Below are 20,469 nucleotides of genomic sequence, written 5' to 3' on the forward strand. Positions count from 1 at the left end.
ATTCCCATAGAACCTGGAAATGATGCCCTAAAATGTTGCCAGTTTGTCTCTCGCTGGGTGGAAAGCACTCTATTGATGTGCCTATTCTGAGCCAAATATGCAAACAGATTGCCATAATATGATATGGTTTGGGACGTTATAATGGTTTAGGACGTTATAACGTCTTAGGACGTTATAATGGTTTAGGATGCAAGTAAAAACGTTTGTCCATGAAATATGACGTTATACAGTGCTCTGTGCTGCTCTCTGCTGGTTTTCATGTGGGTTGACAATGGTACTTGTTACAGTACTTGTAACAAAACACCCACTCCACTTTATAGCCGTCAAAATAAACGTCAAATTTACGACATAACGTAAAGTGAATCCCAAGAAAGCTGTATTCTTATTGCAAAACATTTGAGGATTTTCGAGGAATAACAACCTAGCGATTCTCTTGTGTATTGAAATAACCCGTGTGAATGAATGCAGTCTTTACCCGAATGGGTTCCACGAATGGTGGGTTTTACGCACTGAATTGAGAGCATGACCAAGGATGATGACTAGACATCAAAGCTTACAGGCCTGTGGCAACACAATTTTTCTTTATTCAGAGTAAGATGTGTCAACATCCAGCATGACAAAATTTTTACAAAGTTCACAATTTAAAAATGAAATATCACAGCAACTTGTGATCTCACACATTTATAGCAAAATTAAAATGTCAACAAATCCATGCTGTGTAGTACAAAAATAAATTAAACTTCAGTTCCACAGAGAGCACAATAGTTTATACAAAATCCTGTCTTCGTTAATGAATACTTAAATCAACCTCAAAATGAATAAGATAGAATAAATAAACTCTGATGAATTCACAATAATTTATATGAAAATTCAGCATTCTAATATGTGACACCTTTTGTGTACCCTATGTAAATATTCACAGATAACTTTTTTCAAATGTGATTTTATGTACCAACGGTAGATGAGCAGCCGGTTTGTGCTTTAAATCCCTTTCCATTGTACTGATAATGAGAATTAATTCAAGAACTGATACTAACTAGTACTCTACTGAAAGCATTACTATATTGGCAAAAAGCTGCAGACACGATGCTGTGGAGAAAGGCATATGCAGCCATTGACAAGGGAGCCTTAAAAGAGGACGTAAAAGTACAATAGTATGAGATCAGTTGAACAACAAGCACCTTTGCATTAGCTCTTAAAAGGCAAATTCTCAACATGGTCGCTAACAACTAATAACACAACAGAAAGAGGGGCCGCATACAGACATGAAACTGCATCCCGCGATTCAGAGTTTAAAAAAAAAGAGAATACGCCCTCAATTTACTTCTTGTTTTTTTTTACCTTTAATTGATTGACTATTTAATTTGTACAGTGATTAGATATAAAGTGCTGCTGGGGATTATTTAATACTCATATAACATACCAAAATGAAATAGCATCATTGTTTAACATTTGATAATACAGTATTAGTGGTATGGTTATAATCATAATTTCTGATTCAAATCCCTGTAGTCTCCTTCAGTGGAACTAATTCATCACCTAGTGGCTTCAAGCAGTTATTTGCTCCAATCGTGTTTCAAAGGAACACCTGGAAATTGCACGCCGCCACATGTTAGGATAGTATCTGTAGGACAAGTGCAAATAGTCTACTGGCACATAAGTGGGGACAATGACCCTGTAAGTCCCGCTCTTTCTCATACTCTAGTATAAATACTCTTTACAAAACTCTTGTTACTCTCCGCTTAGGCTCTCAGGTACTGCTTTAGTTTCTTTAGAAACATCAAAACATGGAAACAAAGGTGTCCTTGTGCAAAATTGTATGTAAAGAAATTGGAACTCGTAAAGCATCTTTCATCTTTAAAACTGAATGTTCAACTAAAATACTTTCTGTATTGAAAGGTTTATATAACATTTTATATTTGACATATAGTGAAAAGATTCCTTTGTTTCCCCCCTATGTTTATGAACAGGTAATTGCATATACCCCCCCCCCCCCCCAATTTGTTTTTGCATCCCATATCTATTATAAACATATGATTTAGATATACATTGCTGAAACATTGCCCGATTCTAGCAACATACGTTTTGACATTTGAACCAGAACTAATACTAAATGCTAGAATGATGCCTTGATACTCTATTTCCATTATACATCACATTGTTGCTGATTGAATGACAATGGGTATCTACCAACACAAAAGATCAAGAGTGAATAGTCCTTTTCAAGACAATGGGATTTCCACCATTGGGTTTCCGTGTCATGATGTTAACAATAAAACTATAACATTCATACAAACATCAAGTCAGTTTCTTTCCATAATCATTTCCAACACCTATTAAAAATGCCCCCACCTACAGCTACCAACCTTTAAAAAAGGTTTCAAAAAAAGTACTTTGCAACCAAGTCTTGCTATTCAACAATCTGCACACAAGAAGAAGAAAAAACATCTTTAGAATTCCAAAATCATTCATTGAGGAAAAGATCATTGAAAAGTAGCTACCTCCTTGCAGTCCCCTCTTGATTTTTGTTTTGTTTTCACTGTCCAGAGCAGCTTTTTCATCTAAAATCTTCATCATCAAGCATTAAAAATAACTAAAGTCCTATGTTAATCAGCTTACTGTTCAGTAATATACACAAAAAATGTGCATACACGAGCAGCTAGAAACATTACACCACACTATTTCAGCTCATACAGTATGAAAACGTACAAAATGTGAATGTCTTCAAAAACTATTCTGCCACTTACTTCTTTTTCTTCAAAGCAAGACAAAAAAAGAAAAATCATTATGAAGTTTTCTAAGCATAACATTTCTTTTTTTTGAAGATCAAAAATCTATATCTAACACTGTATGTATAAGTTACAGCAGCAAACCATGAGGCATCATCCTATCATGTCACTTCAGTTCTTTCCTGTGGATGTTGTTTTCCTTCACTCCTCTTTGAGAAGAAGCTCTGGCGTTTGCTGGGCTAGCGGGCTGGGCTACACTTGGATTCCTTGCACCGCTTGTTTGATGTTTTCCAGCAGGGCTTTGTTCTCAGGGCTCTGGTACTGCTCCTGGTTGGTGTACATATCTGTTAGCGTGGTCACGTAAGCATCAAAGTTCTGATCGCTGATCGGCTCCTGTGAATCATTTCAACAACACCAGAATTAGGTGAGATCATAAGAAAAAGAGGTGAAAAAGAGAGAACAGAAGACAGGCCTAAAAAAAACTTTAAAGTCATCCTTTGAGGAGCTTAGCCTTACAAACAGTTTTTTAACCAACATGTTTTACCACAGATAAAACCACTTGAAACGAACTATACTAACTAGGCCTTTTCATATTTAAATACTCTAAACATGATAGTCATCGAAATAAGGTGTCTTGCAACAGGTTAAAGGCTGAGAGGTGGTGGTTTTACACAAAGATGATCCACACAGAGTAAGATGTCATGCAGCGATGTCCATATTGGGAAAATAGGGTCATGCTGCAATGTCTATACGTTATGTATGTACATGCACTTTGCAACCAACAAGGGCACTTTCATTTAGCTAAATCAAGCTTTTTCCATTCAAATAGATGATCATTGCGGTTAGAACTTTTGGAAAAAAGGGAAGTTCAGGAATGGAAGTGATTCAGGATTTTTTTAAATCGCATCAAGAGATGTAAGATGACTGGGGAAAAGACATGGTCACCTGGATAATAAACAGATGGACATGGGAAATACATTAGGAGGACATGAATGGGAGAGATTCTGAACCAGACAAATGACTAACTCTACTGACTATTAGGGTGGCACTGACACTAGTAGCATATTGTAGTGTCCATATGAGGAAATAAAGAGCAGGATAAACAGAAAGAAAAGCAGTGTTAGAGTAAGAATATGATGAATGATTGTCTTACTATCTGATGCATCTGTAAGCAGCTGTTATTTCTAATTGGAGCCTCTTTGTATGCAAGCGGTTTCTATGGGGGGAAAGGTTAGTTACTGTTAGTTGGTGCCTAGTTACTGGTACTCTCTCAAACAATCACTAGATGGTAGCATTTTAGCTGCAGTACCAACAGCACATCTAGAAAAATGTAACTTTGAAAGAAATAAAGGCAAGACAGCAAAGCATACAGTACAAGAATACATCTGTGGTAGCGAATTGGGCCTGCAACTGAATCCAGCTCACACCATAGTCAGAATGATCATAGCATCTGGAATGATATCTCATTGTGTTCATGCACAAAGGTTACACATTTTTAGACGAAGAGATATCGTTCAAAACATTTTTTTAAACTATGATAAATGGCAGCATTATGGCTTATAAGAAAATGGCGAAATGGCAATTTGTGAATAACACGGGTATCAGTCATAGTTTTTGGACCAGTGCTATTTTGTCCTTCTTTTTCTAAAGACTATAGGGATTTTTTTTATGGATGCTAATGGAGAAAGGCTGTTTTTGGCATGCCCTAAAATACTTTTAGCCCTACAGTAAAAACAGACCTGCAATTATGGCATCACATGTACTGTACTATGAAAATCCATGATAGATCAACAAGTGAGTTTGTTGAATTTGCAAACATAATATAGCCTGTAGCTACAGACAGAGTCAAAATGGCGGAGACTAAGTTTCCATTGCACTGAGAACAGGCAGGTACAGAAGATAGCAATATTTTATAAACATCTTTGTTTAAGACTGCCTTTCCAATCTGTCTATATGTTGGATATCAGAAAACATTATCAGCAGGCTGTTGTTTGGTCACCATTGTAAGTCTCTGCATGTAGAAATGGACCCCTAATTCATAACACAAGCCTCATATACAGTGCCTTCGGAAAGTATTCAGACCACTTGACTTTTTCCACATTTTGTTACGTTACAGCCTTATTCTAAAATAGATTACATCGTTTTTTTTCTCATCGATCTAAACACGATACCCCATAATGACAAAGCAAGAACTCGTTTTTAGACTGAAATATCACATTTACATAAGTATTCAGATCCATTACTCAGTGCTTTGTTGAAGCACCTTTGGCAGCGATTACAGCCTCGAGTCTTCTTGGGTATGAAGTTACACGCTTGGCACACCTTTGTTTGGAGAGTTTCTCCCATTCTTCTCTGCAGATCCTCTCAAGCTCTGTCAGATTGGATGGGGAGCGATGCTGCACAGCTATTTTCAGTTCTCTTCAGAGATGTTCGATCGGGTTCTAGTCCGGGCTCTGGCTGGGCCACTCAAGGACATTTAGACTTGTCCCAAAGCCACTCATGCGTTGTCTTGGCTGTGTGCTTAGGGTTGTTGTCCTGTTGGAAGGTGAACCTTTACCCCAGTCGGAGGTCCTGAGCACTCTGAAACAGGTTTCATCAAGGATCTCTCTGTACTTTGCTCCGTTCATCTTTGCCTCGATCCTGACTATTCTCCCAGTCCCTGCCGCTGAAAAACATCCCCACAGCATGATGCTGCCACCACCATGCATCACCGTAGAGATGGTGCCAGGTTTCCTCCAGACGTGACGCTTGGCATTCAGGCCAAACAGTTCAGTCTTGGTTTCATCAGAAAAGAGAATCTTGTTTCTCATGGTCTGAGAGTCCTTTAGGTGCCTTTTGGCAAACTCAAAGCGGACTGTCATGTGCCTTTTACTGAGGAGTGACTTCCGTCTGGCCACTCTACCATAAAGGCCTGATTGGTAGAGTGCTGCAGAGATGGTTGTCCTTCTGGAGTGTTCTCCCATCTCCAAAGAGGGACTGTAGAGCTCTGTCAGAGTGACCATTGGGTTCTTGGTCACCTCCCTGACCAAGGACTTTCTCCCCGATTACTCAGTTTGGCTGGGCGGCCAGCTCTAGGAAGAGTCTTGGTGGTTCCAAACTTCTTCCATTTAAGAATGATAGAGGCCACTGTGTTCTTGGGGAGCTTCAATGTTGCATACATGTTTTGGTACCCTTCCCCAGATCTGTGCCTCAACACAATACTGTCTCGGAGGTCTACGGACAATTCCTTCGACCTCATGGCTTGGTTTTTGCTCTGGTGTGCACTGTCAACTGTGGGATCTTATATAGACAGATGTGTGCCTTTCCAAATCATCTCCAATCAAGTTGTAGAAACATCTCAAGGATGACCAATGGAAACAGAATGCACCTGAGCTCAATTTCGAGTCTTATAGAAAAGGGTTTGAATACTTATGAAAATAAGGTATTTCTGTTTTTTTGTTTTTAATTAGCAACATTTTCTAAAAACCTATTTTAGCTTTGTCATTATTGGGTATTGTGTGTAGATTGCTGAGGAAATTTTAGAATAATGCTGTAACCTAACAAAATGTGTAAAAAGGCAACGGGTCTGAATACCTACCGAAGGCGCTGTAAAACTTCCCCATTTCAGTTTGGCTAAAATTAGCAATAACCTATTTATCATTAATCTAGGCTTTAAGCCCCAGCTCAACTCAGCATGGACACACTGGTTCCTACAGGGCTTCACAGAAATGCAAATAATGAATAGATAAATACTGTACATAGATGAGTATATAAATGAATCAATTCATATGCTACAGTATGTTTGCTAATAGGAACTTGCCCGACTGCCGTGCTTGGTGTTCCCTTACCATATGAGGGAGCTGGATATTAGCTAAACTGTTAATCAGTGTCTGGCTGAGACCTGCCAGCTCATGCAGGAGAGATTCATTTTGTTGTTCAATCACCTTGTTTTCCTCCTCTATTGACTTCAGATTAGACTCCATTGTGGTAATCTAGGGAAGGGAGGGAGTGTGAGAGAAGAAGAGGGTTACGGTAAAGGTGGTGGTTTTTACCTGTGGTTGTTACAGCGGAGCACACAGGGTGCAGTTCACATACCACGGGCAGCGGCACACCTCAGACACGCCACAACTCACGGCTGATTGGCTGGCGTGCAGCCATGTCTATGGCATCATCACATGGAGAGATGGATGTAACCGCAACAGAGCAACATATGTGAAGAGCAATGGGCAAGCATGGACAGATGCAATTCAACACACTGACAATCACACAAATGTGCTTAAAATTCTGTGGGGTATATTCCAACACATGCTTCAAACGCAATTTTAGCACAAATATGCCGTCCCACTGAGCACAGACGTCATTTCAACGTCTAGTTTTGATTTACATGTGGTTGTGTTGTCAACTAATGTAAATTCAACATGAAATCAAGCAAACTTTTTACTATGTCATTGGTTTAAGTTGAAAAGTTGTGAAAAGAAATAGACACAATTCCCTTACATTGGTGACTTTTTGCAAATCCAATCAGTTTTCCACATTGATCCAATGTCATCAAGTAGATTTTCTTTTTATGATGTGAAAACAATGTTGATTCAACCAGTTTTTGCTCCGAGGGATGTGCCTCCAATGCACTGTTGTGCTCAAATGTTTGAGGTCCAAAAGTCTACTACAGGTTAGAATACAGCCTGTATTTCCAAAGTGAGATCAAACTTGCATGCGTTATCAAAAAGGCAAACTGTATTTGAACATATTGTGAAGCTCTTTCCGTTCCTTCCTTCCTGGATTTGAAAGGAGTGTTTGATACATTCTTGATATTGAATTTTAGCTTCTGCAGATCACATATACACATAGTGGTATAGAAATCCTATTATACTAGCTGTGGAGCTGCTGCCCCTGTTCTCTTTCTAATGGAGCTGTAGGATGATTTTGTGGACTGGGTGTTCCTCTTTATTGGCTGGGAGTGATTATGCTCTCTCTATTTTTCAATGTTTGGCATGCAGGGGGCCCCAGAGGAAAAGTGCTTTATAATTAGGAATGCCCAACTTTGTTAAACCGCATTCTCCCAGATGTGAGATATGCTAGGATGTGTCTCACTGATGGTAGATCATGTATGACGATTGAACAGATTTTTCCAAACTGGAGTCCCTTTTCTTGTGAGTGCTTTAGCGGAGGGTAGATTCATTTAGGTGTACGCTGTGCTACAAATACACACTTAGAGTCTAGGAACACTGACGATAGCAGAATGGTGTGCCACAATGGGTAGAAACTGAACGGTAAGCATGAAATGAGTCAAATATTCAAGTCAACAAATGGCGTGGTACTAGTACTGACCTACCTGTGTTCTAAGTTTGATCATATCTGCCTCCACTTGTGAATTAGATTCACTTAAATCTTTGATTTCTTCATCCAGCTGTTTAATCTCTTCCTCGTTCTCGATTCCTTCAAAAGATAATAAAGTGAACAATTATTAGATAACTTCCACCCACTCCAAGCCCAACAAAATACTTCAAATAATCTGTCGGTGTGGTGGGTGAATGAGAGTGTGATAGACGGTTGCACATTCCGTCACAATATTGTTTTGAACATTCATTTGAGGACTGATGCCCGACTGAGCATTCTACTCCAAGCACTGTCAACTGGAGCATTAAAAGTGCATTACAGTGGCTTGGAAATAGAATGACACACAACCTTAAGGAATAATCCTTGGATAGCTTTTCAGAATTCATCGATAAAATGGCCCACATGGAAAACTAAAGGCACAGAAACCGTAAATATCTAGGTAACAGGAAATACATTTATTTCCATGACAGAATTAAAAAGTAATTTTGCACTGATCAACGTAGATATTTTCAAATACATGCAACTTAAAAGTTGCATACAGTATCACGGAATTTTGATTTGAAATCTTTTGGACATCAGAGCAACCTTAAGGGAATCTTATTTGAGTCAGAAAATAATGTTCATATGATCGGTGTCACGATCGTGTGGAGGATTGACGGACCAAAACGCAGCTTTAGGAAAATAAGCCATCTCCTTTTTATTAACGAAGAAGGCAAACGAAACAAAAACACTTAAACACTAAACAAAACGATCGTGAAGCTAAACAACGATGTGCACACACTGGCTACAAACGTATCACATAGACAACTACTCACAACAAATGAAAGCCTATGGCTACCCTAAATAAGGCTCCCAATCAGAGACAACCGAAATCAGCTGTCTCTAATTGGGAACTCATTCAGGTAACCATAGACTCTCCTAGACAACTAAACATACATAGACAACGCTAGACACATGTACTCAACACAAACCCATATACTACACCCAACAACCCCTTTACCATAGAAACACCCAAAACCAACAAAACACAAACATTCCCCATGTCACACCCTGACCTAACTAAAATAATAAAGAAAACAAAGAATACTAAGGCCAGGGCGTGACAATCGGGAAGGTCTACAAAACCTTGCAGAAAGCATATCCAACTAACAATCTCTTACAAAAAAATATATAAATGATTGGAACCAAGATTTAAAAAGAACTGATGTTGGCACAATATGGTGCGAAAGTTGGAGCATAACTAACAAAATTATAGTTAATGAAAATGTACGCTTTATCCAGTATGAACTAATGTACAGAATTTATTATACAAGAGACAAAATTCACAAATTCTACAGCATAACAGCAGTCATGTCTCAAGTGTAAAACTAATAATGACTCAATAATCCATGCTTTCTGGGAACGCTATAAAGTTTGGATATTGTGGGCGGAGCTAGAAAGTTGACTGTCAGAAGTATTACAATGTAAACTTACTTTTAATAAATCTGTCTGCGTATTTCAAGACATGACATATGGGAGTGTAGTGAGATACACAATGGGCTGGATGATTCTTTTCTCATCACAATTTGTTTTTAAACATTTAGTAAACACTTGGAAATCAATCATTGCGCCATCATTGACACAGTTTACAATTAAAATGATATATTACTGAAATATTGAAATAGCATGGGCGACTGAGAAAAAGTAATTGGTACAATTTAAGAATAAGTGACAAACAATAATGCAGGCACTAGGGATGGGGGTGTGAACACGCAGGTCTGGGCATAGGAGATGTGGTCTTTGTTTGTGGGTGTCTGTGAGTTGTGGTTTGTATGTATCCATTTTTTTTCAATTTTTTCTGGAATGTAGAAAAAATTCAGAAAGAAAAAAATATATGTATTATTTAAAAAACATTTCTAAAGAAGGCAAATAATTAGTAGGACATCCTTTTGCCATCATTTTTATGTTGCCAGATTAATTTAGATTAGATGCACTATAATATTAGCTACGTAGTTTAGATTGAGAGGAGAACACTGGATTTTAGCTAGCTAGCGTTAGCATTTTTAGCTATTTTTGACTAACTTTGCTAGCTAATGACAACATTGCCATCTGTCTAAAGTAAATTTGATGACATGATGTTGATTGCAAAGTTGTTTCCAACTAAATAGTTGCCTACTTTAGCAATGTCATCTATTTTAGACGAAACAGTCATTAACCCCATTTCTACTTTTGGCCATCAATATGTCTGCAGCGTCTGTAGAACGTTGACAACAATGGCAACGACATGACCAAATGACGGAGGTGCAACCCTTAGATGTTGTAAAGACACAGATAGAACAATGAGGTTTAGTTATAAAAATCTTTGGTAAAGAGGTTGAACTCGACAAAAACAATGGAATTGCCATGGAAACGCGTGAGGGAAAGGGCCGTGGGGGAAAGATCTCAAGTGACCCTCATTGCCCACCAGCAAAATGTGTCTACATTTAGGCTATTGTTTATATGTGTATTTCACAATATGTTGAGGTAAAAATATAATGCTTGTATGGATATCAACCAATCAACTGCATTACAGTTAAAAACAACAATCAACGATTTCTGTATGCTAGCTATGCTAACCAACTTATACAAAGGGGAGTTAGCATTTAGCAGTCACTTCTTCTAAACCTGAAAAGGGACAACTTCTACATGTAATGCAGCGAATTTGTGGGCCTGTTATACTACATAAATAATGACGGATTTGACTAATATCCACTTTGTAAGAACAGATTTGTTGAATGTGTGCCAATCTGGTCATTGAACATCAGCGTTCCATTGCCTCCTTTACCGCATCTATGAATAGCCTAATTTTCACAGGCGTGCTTGCTAGCTCAGAGGCTGTATGGATTTCTGTGATTGCTGTATGGCAATCCTGGACACTTTGTTTTTAGATTGGGATTCGATTTAGGAGTTCATTACGCATACACACTCCTGATTGGCTTTTTATATTAGATTGGGATTCCACTCAGAAGCTCATTACACATACACTCTCCTGATTGGCTCCATTGTGTGTATGACAGTCATTACCATTGCTGGTGCGCTGTTTTATCGTTAGCATTTCAGACAGTCCAGTCAGTCTGGCTTTTTTCATGGCAGACGTGGCACGCGGACAGCCTGACAAACTAGGGGAACAGATGAGAAAATAGTTACACACAAATAGTATATATTTTATTTAGACACACACGCACAACTTGACTGGATAGGTGAAAGCATTCGCTCCACGACATAGCTTTCACAAAGCCTGTAATGTCAGATCAGTGAATACATCAGGGAAGGGATAAAGAGAGGATGCATTATGGAATATTGATTCAGGACCCAGACCCACCTCCGGTGCGTGAGGAAGCTCCCACTGACGTGGCCTGAGCCGTCACAGCCTGGGGTGGGACAGGACATTCCGTCTGTCTTCCCAGCCTTCCATGTGAACTGGGAACCGTTCATGTAGCCGTCCTTCTGCCGCTTGGCAGCTAGGGGGCAGCCTGATGCACTGCGGTGAGACGCGTACTTCCCCGTCACGTGACCCTGACCATCACAGCCCGGGACCGGACACCTGTTGATGGCAGAGGGATGCTGTGGTTATTCTAATAACCAGGGACTGGAGTTTCTTTATGACAAGAGCCCAGAGTTTTTCCTGATCAGGATAAATTGTCAGGAAGAATTGTGTAATTACATAGTTATTGCAATGCCATTTGTTCTATGTAATGTAAAGTTGGACACATATAGTTTCATGGGTGCCTACATTTATTGAAATATCATTACAGAATTGAAAGCAGTTTGCTTCGAGTACCAGTATGCATAATGGGAGAATATATACAGTTGAAGTTGGAAGTTTACAAACACTTATATTGGAGTCAATTAAACTCGTTTTTCAACCACTCCACAAATGTCTTGTTAACAAACGATAGTTTTGACAAGTCAGTTAGGACATCTACTTTGTGCATGACACAAGTAATCTTTCCAACAATTGTTTACAGACATATTATTTCACTTATAATTCACTGTATCACAATTCCAGTGGGTCAGGAAAATTCCAGAAATGATGTCATGGCTTTAGAAGCTTCTGATAGGCTAATTGACATCATTTGAGTCAATTGGAGGTGTACCTGTGGATGTATTTCAAGGCCTACCTTCAAACTCAGTGCCTCTTTGCTTGACATCATGGGAAAATCAAAAGAAATCAGCCAAGACCTCAGAAAACAAAGTGTGGACCTCCAGAAGTCTGGTTCATCCTTGGGAGCAATTTCCAAAACGCCTGAAGGTACCACATTCATCTGTACAAACAATAGTATGCAAGTATAAACACCATGGGACCACGCAGCCGTCATACCGCTCAGGAAGGAGATGCGTTCTGTCATCTAGAGATGAACATACTTTCCTGTGAAAAGTGCAAATCAATCCCAGAACAACAGCAAAGGACCTTGTGAAGATGCTGGAGGAAACAGGTACAAAAGTATCTATATCTGTCACGACTTCCACCGAAGTCGTTTCCTCTCCTTGTTCGGGCGGCGGTCGGCGTCACCGGGCTTCTAGCCATCGTCGATCCATTTTTCATTTTCCATTTGTTTTGTCTTGTTTTCCTACACACCTGGTTTCCATTTCCCTCATTATTTGTTGTGTATTTAACCCATGTCTGTTCCCCCCATGTCTTTGGAATTGTTTGTTGTAAGTGCTTGTGCACATGTTTACTGGTGCGCATCGGGGTTTTTGTACCTATATTCTGTTCTTTTTTTATGCCGTTGGTTTTTGGATTAAACTGCTCCGGCTACTACCCATTTCTGCTCTCCTGCGTCTGACTTCCCTGTCACCGGTTACACACCCCTTTACAATATCCACAGTAAAACGAGTTTTATATCGACATAACCTGAAAGGCCGCTCAGCAAGGAAGAAGCCACTGCTCCAAAAGTGTCATAAAAAAGCCAGACTAGTGTTTGCAACTGCATATGGGGACAAAGATCGTACTTTTTGGAGAAATGTCCTCTGGTCTGATGAAACAAAAATAGAACTGTTTGGCCATAATGACCATTGTTATGTTTGGAGGAAAAAGGGGGAGGCTTGCAAGCCGAAGAACACCATCCCAACTGTGAAGCACGGGGGTGGCAGAATCATGTTGTGGGGGTGCTTTGCTGCAGGAGGGACTGGTGCACTTGACAAAATAGATGGCATCATGAGGAAGGACAATTATGTGGATATATTGAAGCAACATCTCAAGACATCAGTCAGAAAGTTAAAGCTTGGTCGCAAATGGTTCTTCCAAATGGACAATGACACCAAGCATACTTCCAAAGTTGTGGCAAAATGGCTTAAGGACAACAAAGTCAAGGCATTGGAGTGGCCATCACAAAGCCCTGACCTCAATCCTATAGAACATTTGTGGGCAGAACTGAAAAAGCTTGTGCGAGCAAGGAGGACTACAAACCTGACTCAGTTACACCAGCTCTGTCAGGAGGAATGGGCCAAAATTCACCCAATTTATTGTGGGAAGCTTGTGGAAGGCTACCTGAAACGTTTGACCCAAGTTAAACAATTTAGGCAATGCTACCAAATACTAATTGAGTGTATGTAAACTTCTGACCCACTGGGAATGTGATGACAGAAATAAAAGCTGAAATAAATAATTCTCTCTACTATTATTCTGACATTTCACATTCTTAAAATAAAGTGGTGATCCTAACCGACCTTAGACAGGGAATTTTTACTAGGATTAAATGTCAGGAATTGTGAAAAACTGAGTTTAAATGTATTCGGCTAAGGTGTATGTAAACTTCCGACTTCAACTGTATATATAATCACTCCAACTTAAATATAAATAAAAACACCTTAAATCTGGTCTAATCTGTCCCTATGGCAGTTTATCGCACTGACACAGATTAAAGTGAGTCAACGTTAAATCAGCAGTCAGCACTATGGCTAATCAGATGCAGTGAAGCTGCAAATGTTTCAACACATCATATTTCCCCAATGGATTATGGTTATAACTCCCCTTGGTTTTATTAATCTATCAATCAGGCTTATTCTATTTCCAGAAACAGTCAGAATCTCTTCCCCGTCCCTGAAATAACGCGGAAAAAAACTGGTCCAAACCTCAACACAGTTCCAAATGCTTTCAGAAAGTCCTAGAACTTTTCTCCACCAGCCAGTGCTCATTTTAGGCCGTTTTAGTGGAGATAGATGTTTCGGAAAGCGTCCCTGCCTCTTTGGGCTTGGCTGACTGTGTGAGACAGACAGACTGACGCACGGACAGGCCAAGGGCGTTGGTTTCCTCTCAGCACCACATAGAAATCGATGGGAGGATTTAGGTAGAATCCAGATCATTCTCTGTCTCAGCTAGTGGTCTCTGTATCTCTATGTGAGGCCAACACAGCAGATCCCTATGCAGGACAGCCCTCCTTCTAAAACCATGGTAGACTGGGGGTTGCCCACCTCTGTCTCAATCTAATCTGTTAAAATGTTGTGTTAAGAACACTAAGAGTTGGTTAAAGGCATCAAATGTAATTGGTTAAGGGCATCTAGAAAATGGGTGAGCTCTGTAGTACCCTAAGTCTTTGAGAGGTGTTTGGGAACACTCAAACACTGGGAGACTGCGTCTCATTCATGGCAGGCTAACTCTACCTGATGGGCTCCTGGTCCTCCTTGTCCTCTTTACTGTGTGTGATCTTGATCCCACTCTTCCTGGCCCGAGGACACCCGGATAGACTGCAGAGGAAAGGCAACCATGTCAATGACAGATATTACAGACACAGAGAACTCTGACCCAGGCTGAGTGGTCTTTGTCCAGTCTACTGCCTGTGTGATGAACTACAGGTGTGTGTGTGTGTGTGTGTGTGTGTGTGTGTGTGTGTGTGTGTGTGTGTGTGTGTGTGTGTGTGTGTGTGTGTGTGTGTGTGTGTGTGTGTGTGTGTGTGTGTGTGTGTGTGTATATTTACCTTCTGTGTGATGAACTACAGGTGTGTGTGTGTGTGTGTATTTACCTTCTGTGTGATGAACTACAGGTGTGTGTGTGTGTATATTTACCTTCTGTGTGATGCGTAGTTGCCAGTATTATGCCCAGAACCATCGCACCCCGGTGTCGGGCACCTGGGACAGAAAGCACAGCGAATCAGGGCCTACAGTAATCAACAGGTCTTGAGGGACACACTCAAAAACACACCCATTCTGTACCACATCTATAATGTATTTCACCATAACAGTCAGTGGAGTGTATTAGCTTTGTCTGAGGAACTAAAACCTGCTTGATAAATGATACCTTTTTCACAATATATCAAAAAAAGAGGAAAGAAAAATAAGAATGAAACATCTCACGCCTTACTTGAGCTCTTGTGAGTTGGTGGCCATCATACTGCGAATGCTTTTGTCAGCTAAAGGACAGCCAGAGAGACTGAAAGATACCAGGACAACATTAGTGAGGCAAACAAGAGAGAGTATCCACCGCTGAAACATGTTGACAGAGACACATACTGCACAACATGTACATACTGTACACACACACACACACGCACACGCGTACACGCACACACACACACACACGCAAACACGCGCACACGCACACGCAAACACGCGCACGCGCACACGCACACACACACACACACACACGCAGACACTGACACTGACACTGACACTGACACTGACACTGACACTGACACTGAAACTGACACACAGACTGGAATTGCAAGAAAGCCATGATGCGAGTGCAGGGGGGAATTTGGGTCAGTAATTTAAAAGTGTTAACTCTCTGTGTGATAGCCTGTGTAGAACACAAAGCGTTTGTTTACATGCTCTGTAAGTTCATTGGCTAGATTCCTTGACACAATTATTGGGTATCTGGTAGGCCTATGTGTACCATGATGATACTGTACTTGGACTCAAAAGGGTAACTGTAATCGTACTCAAAAGGTCAACACAGAGATGTGCATTCTGGCTGCATTAGTCTGACAGCATAGTCAAGGTAAGCTGAAAACAATAAATCCAAGAGACTTATTCCACCAGGAGAAAATGAAGTCACACCTTCTATGTGACACGTAATCGGCAGTCACGTGACCTCTCCCGTCACACCCAGGTCACCAGAGAAATAGACACAATGAAACCATAACGAGAGGAACATAAAATAAAGACATAGAAGGTTTGTTTGTGTCTTTCTTGTTGGCTGATTTGTTTTTCATTGTTTCCAGTTTAGCTTCACTGTCTGCAAAAATGGTTTGTTTTGGACCCCGTTCTAGGGCGCAGCTGCAACATGAAGAGGTACTGATGTTTTATTACAATAAAGCATCAACATAAGAGAAGCATAAGAAGCCATCAATACACTGGCTGAAGAGCTGTGGATCAAATGAAAAGCTGGCAGAAATGTGCACTGCAAATGTAGCATGCCAAGGAGAAGAGGTGGGTGGTTCCTTTGAAGCCAAGGAAAAGAACAGAGACAAAAAAGAAGGGAAAGCAAAGACGGAGGGGGTGAAAAACAGATGGCAGCAGGGGGAGTGGAGCTGAGTGGAGTGGTGGCACACACTCCACAGGAGGCGGCTGAGGGGAGGACGGCTCATAATACTGTCCAGAACGGAATGATGTATTTGATACATTCCACTTATTATGCTTCAGCCATTTCCATGAGCCCGCCCACCCTCCCTAATTAAGGTGCCACCAACCTCCTGTGATACACACGCACACATATCCCACCCAGGTCAGTCTTACGTTATCAGGTCCTTCTTGCTCTCCTTGCACTGGGCGTACTTGGGCTTGGGGCTGTGCATGGTGACGTCACCAGAGTAACCTCGCTCCTCCAGCAGATCCCGGAACGGGTCCAGGTCATCAGGCTAGATGATGAAGGGGATTTAGGTGAGAGAAAGAGTGGAGGAGAGTGAGTGATGGGTGAGAAAGAGAGGGGGAACGAGAGAGATTGGGACGAGAGGGCGAATAAGAGAGAGGGACGAGAGAGAGAGAGAAAGAGACAAAAAAGAGGAGAGAGAGAGACAAAGAGAGACAAAGGGACATACACACAGTCAGAAAGATGGCATGGATGGAGGGGGACTATGGATTGAAACTGACAGCTCTGATAGACCAACTATCTGTGGAGTTGCACAATGGGTGACAGAGGGCATGGGTGGCGTGGTCCATCAGGCTGCCAGTGGCTGCCAGCTACAGTTTAACGCCGTCCCTGGGCCACCAGCAGGCAAGAAGAGGGGCACAACTATCTTAGTCCAATGCCACTCTGACATATATGTATATATTCTTCATCCATTCCTTGCATAGATTTACGTGTATTTTTGGTATATGTTGTGAAACTGTTAGATATTACTTGTTAGATATTACTGCACTGTCGGAACTAGAAGCACAAGCATTTCGCCTCACCCGCAATAACATCTGCTAAACACGTGTATGTGACCAATAACTTTTGATTTGATAGACACACCAACAAATACCAACTTAGAACACAATCGGTTGGTGGCACAGTCACTGGCTTGGCTCATCCTTAACCAGAGGTATTACTCAGACCTTCAGAGGGTGGATTATCAGCTTCACACACACACACACACACACACACACACACACACACACACACACACACACACACACACACACACACACACACACACACACACACACACACACACACACACACACACACACACACACACACACACACACACACACACACACACACACACAGAGAAATAGAGAGAGAGCTGCCTTGGCACTCAGAGCCTTAGAAGCAGGTCTCTTTAAAACACAATGGCACTCTGCTCTCTCAATTTGCATGCAAATGGCTGCGCCTGTCTGGTGGGCTGCCAAGGTGGTGGCAGAGGAGGCTCTGTCATACAGTCAATCTGGGCTGTGGAGAGAACGCAGCACTTAGGAAGTAGAAATAATGCCGTTTACTGTACCGCTGTTGGGATCCTGGGAGCACCTAAGCCAATTTGTTTGAGTGTTTGCGAATCAACAGAAGAGACTCCGAATGAGGAGACTGGAAATTCTGTTGTGTATATAAAGCATTCTTTGAGGATTGATGAAGTAAAGGACTTCTTACCACGACAGACTGGAAACGTCAGGACTATCTCTTTAGACGAGAAACTCTGGAGTTTTTACTAAGTGCTTCATATTACTAGATTAGAGCTATCTATTTGCATGACTATTTACAGGATTATATGAGGAAAACCTGTTAGAGAGACTCTTTGTTGTGCTCCAGTAGGCTTCACTATGTTGTTCTTCCCTATGCCTATTAACCTCAACACAATGGAATCAGAGTTAGGCGTTTGGCTGAGCGTTCTAATGCAGTACTTAACAGATACCCTAGATGGCACTGTGGTGAAGTCCTAGATATCTAGAGTCTGACTGCAGGCTGGCTTTGTCTACAGTGCAGGCAGCCAGGCGGGGCAAGACTATTGATGTAAACCATCTATTTTCCTTTGTGTACAGTAATGCCCCTAAAGACAGGCAAATATATCCAGCACATTTTGAAGAGCATTGGGCTGGGTCATTTTGCAAGGTCCTCTACAGTGCCAAAACTGGCACAAATTCACAGGCATGCACACACACAGGCACGCTCACATGCACACATGCACACGCACGCACAAATACACCCCCACACACACTGATTTCCTGCAGTCTTTTGCCGAGAAGAGCTATTTAGATTCCCTCACAATATTTATTTGCATAATTAATTCTGGCGAACAGCAGAGTGACACAGCCTACCTCTGTCTGCTGTATGGTGAGGCTGATGGAAATGAACATAAAAAATAATTTATTGTTTTCCTTGAGAACTCCTAATATGACTTTCCAATCATTCAACCTGAGATCTGGGCTGGTGTTAAAAATGACCTCAACATGAAATGGGAGTCTTATACAAAAAGGAATCAACAGAAAGTCCTTGGAGACAGATGGCTTGGGTTGGACAGATGTGAAACACAGTAGGTACTGTATGGACTGCCAAATGGATGGGTGTTGTTGAAATGCAGCGGGGGACTTCTGTATGCAGGCCTTTGTGAATCTTAATGTTAGATGTATGTACAGTATGCAAGCTGTTTGTTTATGTGCAGGATATTTGAATGCTGCCGTGTAAAAGTTATTAGAGTACTGAGGTACTGTGAAGCTAATGTTATAGAAAGTCATTGAAAGATAGGATAGCCTCATCCCACAATCTGAGTTACGGGTTAGAGTAGTGATCGGCATTATCATCTGACCATCATGACCATCATCATCCTTCACATTTCAGTACCTCTTTGCTGTCATCGTCGATGCATTTGATCTTGGCGTAGTCGACCGGCAGATCCCAGCAGTCATCCCCCATGCCGTAACGCATCAGAGCCTGGCGCTGGGGAGACATGGGCTCCAGGGGGGTGAGCACCGCACTTACGCCACCCCCCAGACGCTGCTTCATACTCAAGTCTAATGTCCCGTTCTCATCCACCTCTAAGTCTGGGTTCTGGAGGGAGGAAGATAGACAGGGAAAGGAGTAACGACGGGAGGGGCAGTAGGAAGGAGAGAGGGAGGAGAAGAAAGCCAAAGCAACATTCAGCTCAAAAACCTGTTATATATGTGATTACATAACTCTCCAAATATTTCCTTCTGGTAAGAAAAAGGCACGGTGACTGGTGGGAGAGACAGGGTCATCAGTGGTAAAGGGCAAGGGAGCAAATGTAGTGATCCTGCACTAATCCCACCATCCCTCCCTCCCTCCCTCCCTAACCTCCCTCCCTCCCTCCCTCCCTCAGAGTGTCTGTACCCTCCACAGCCAGAAGGAGCAGACTGGGGCCTGGCTGGTTTGAGTGTGATGTGAGTGGATTTGGGCAGAGAGACTGGGCTGTGGGGTTAGAGGTTGGCGGGAGGGCAACGCTGGGCGGCTGCATAGGGACAGCTGCTAGTCAACCAAAAACACAATAAATATCGCACAACAAACAGGGACACAGACAGGCTTTAATAATCAGACAAAATGCTCCCTCTCCTACCCAGCTGTATATCCATGTACTGCAGTGGAGGAAGCTGAGGGGAGGACGACTCATAATCATGGCTGGAATGTAGTCAATGAAATGGTATCAAACACATCAAAGCATGATTTCCAGGTGGTTGATACCACTCTATTGACTCCATCCTAGCCATTAATATAAGTGTTCCTCCCCTCAGCAGCCTCTGCTGACGTACTGCATCTGGTGAACATGTGCACAGTAGAATTCTGCCCTGTTTTTGGAGGGGGCTGGAGGGGAGGGGTAATGTCTATTTGTCACCCTTCCCTTGCCCTCATTAACATCCCTCACTCCAACCCCCTCCACTCCCCCTCTCATCTCCTCTCCTCTATTTTCCTCTCCCCCTCTCCAGCCAAGGCACGCCTGTTTTAACAGTGATTTCACACGACACTCCCCCTAGGCTGGACTCTCCCTGTGTTCCAGTGGAGCAAAACCCAGGTTCCGGTTCTTTGTGATGCACATAGGCT

The 20,469-nt window shown here is 41.7% G+C and overlaps 1 protein-coding gene across 8 annotated transcripts in view; it reads right to left on the minus strand.

Annotated features, from left to right (window-relative positions):
- Positions 1–553: 553 nt before the first annotated feature.
- The window catches only part of LOC129812676 (myelin transcription factor 1-like protein), a 149,629-nt gene continuing 129,713 nt past the window's right edge, over positions 554–20,469 (minus strand). For 3 of the 8 annotated variants that reach the window (XM_055864441.1, XM_055864440.1, XM_055864442.1), the window contains exons 13-23: positions 19,258–19,464; positions 16,737–16,858; positions 15,364–15,432; positions 15,069–15,131; positions 14,667–14,750; positions 11,386–11,607; positions 11,088–11,182; positions 8,041–8,144; positions 6,557–6,700; positions 3,883–3,945; positions 554–3,122 (exon numbers count right to left, since the gene is read on the minus strand). In XM_055864441.1, coding sequence (XP_055720416.1) covers positions 2,982–3,122; positions 3,883–3,945; positions 6,557–6,700; positions 8,041–8,144; positions 11,088–11,182; positions 11,386–11,607; positions 14,667–14,750; positions 15,069–15,131; positions 15,364–15,432; positions 16,737–16,858; positions 19,258–19,464 — 1,314 coding nt within the window. In that variant the 3' untranslated portion in view covers positions 554–2,981. Of the gene's footprint in view, positions 3,123–3,882; positions 3,946–6,556; positions 6,701–6,760; positions 6,869–8,040; positions 8,145–11,087; positions 11,183–11,385; positions 11,608–14,666; positions 14,751–15,068; positions 15,132–15,363; positions 15,433–16,736; positions 16,859–19,257; positions 19,465–20,469 lie in introns of all 8 variants that reach the window. The other 5 variants (XM_055864443.1, XR_008753043.1, XM_055864444.1 and 2 more) reach the window with 5 other exon arrangements.

The sequence above is a fragment of the Salvelinus fontinalis genome, chromosome 16 (genome assembly GCF_029448725.1).
Source record: "Salvelinus fontinalis isolate EN_2023a chromosome 16, ASM2944872v1, whole genome shotgun sequence".
NCBI classification, from domain to species: Eukaryota; Metazoa; Chordata; class Actinopteri; order Salmoniformes; family Salmonidae; genus Salvelinus; species Salvelinus fontinalis.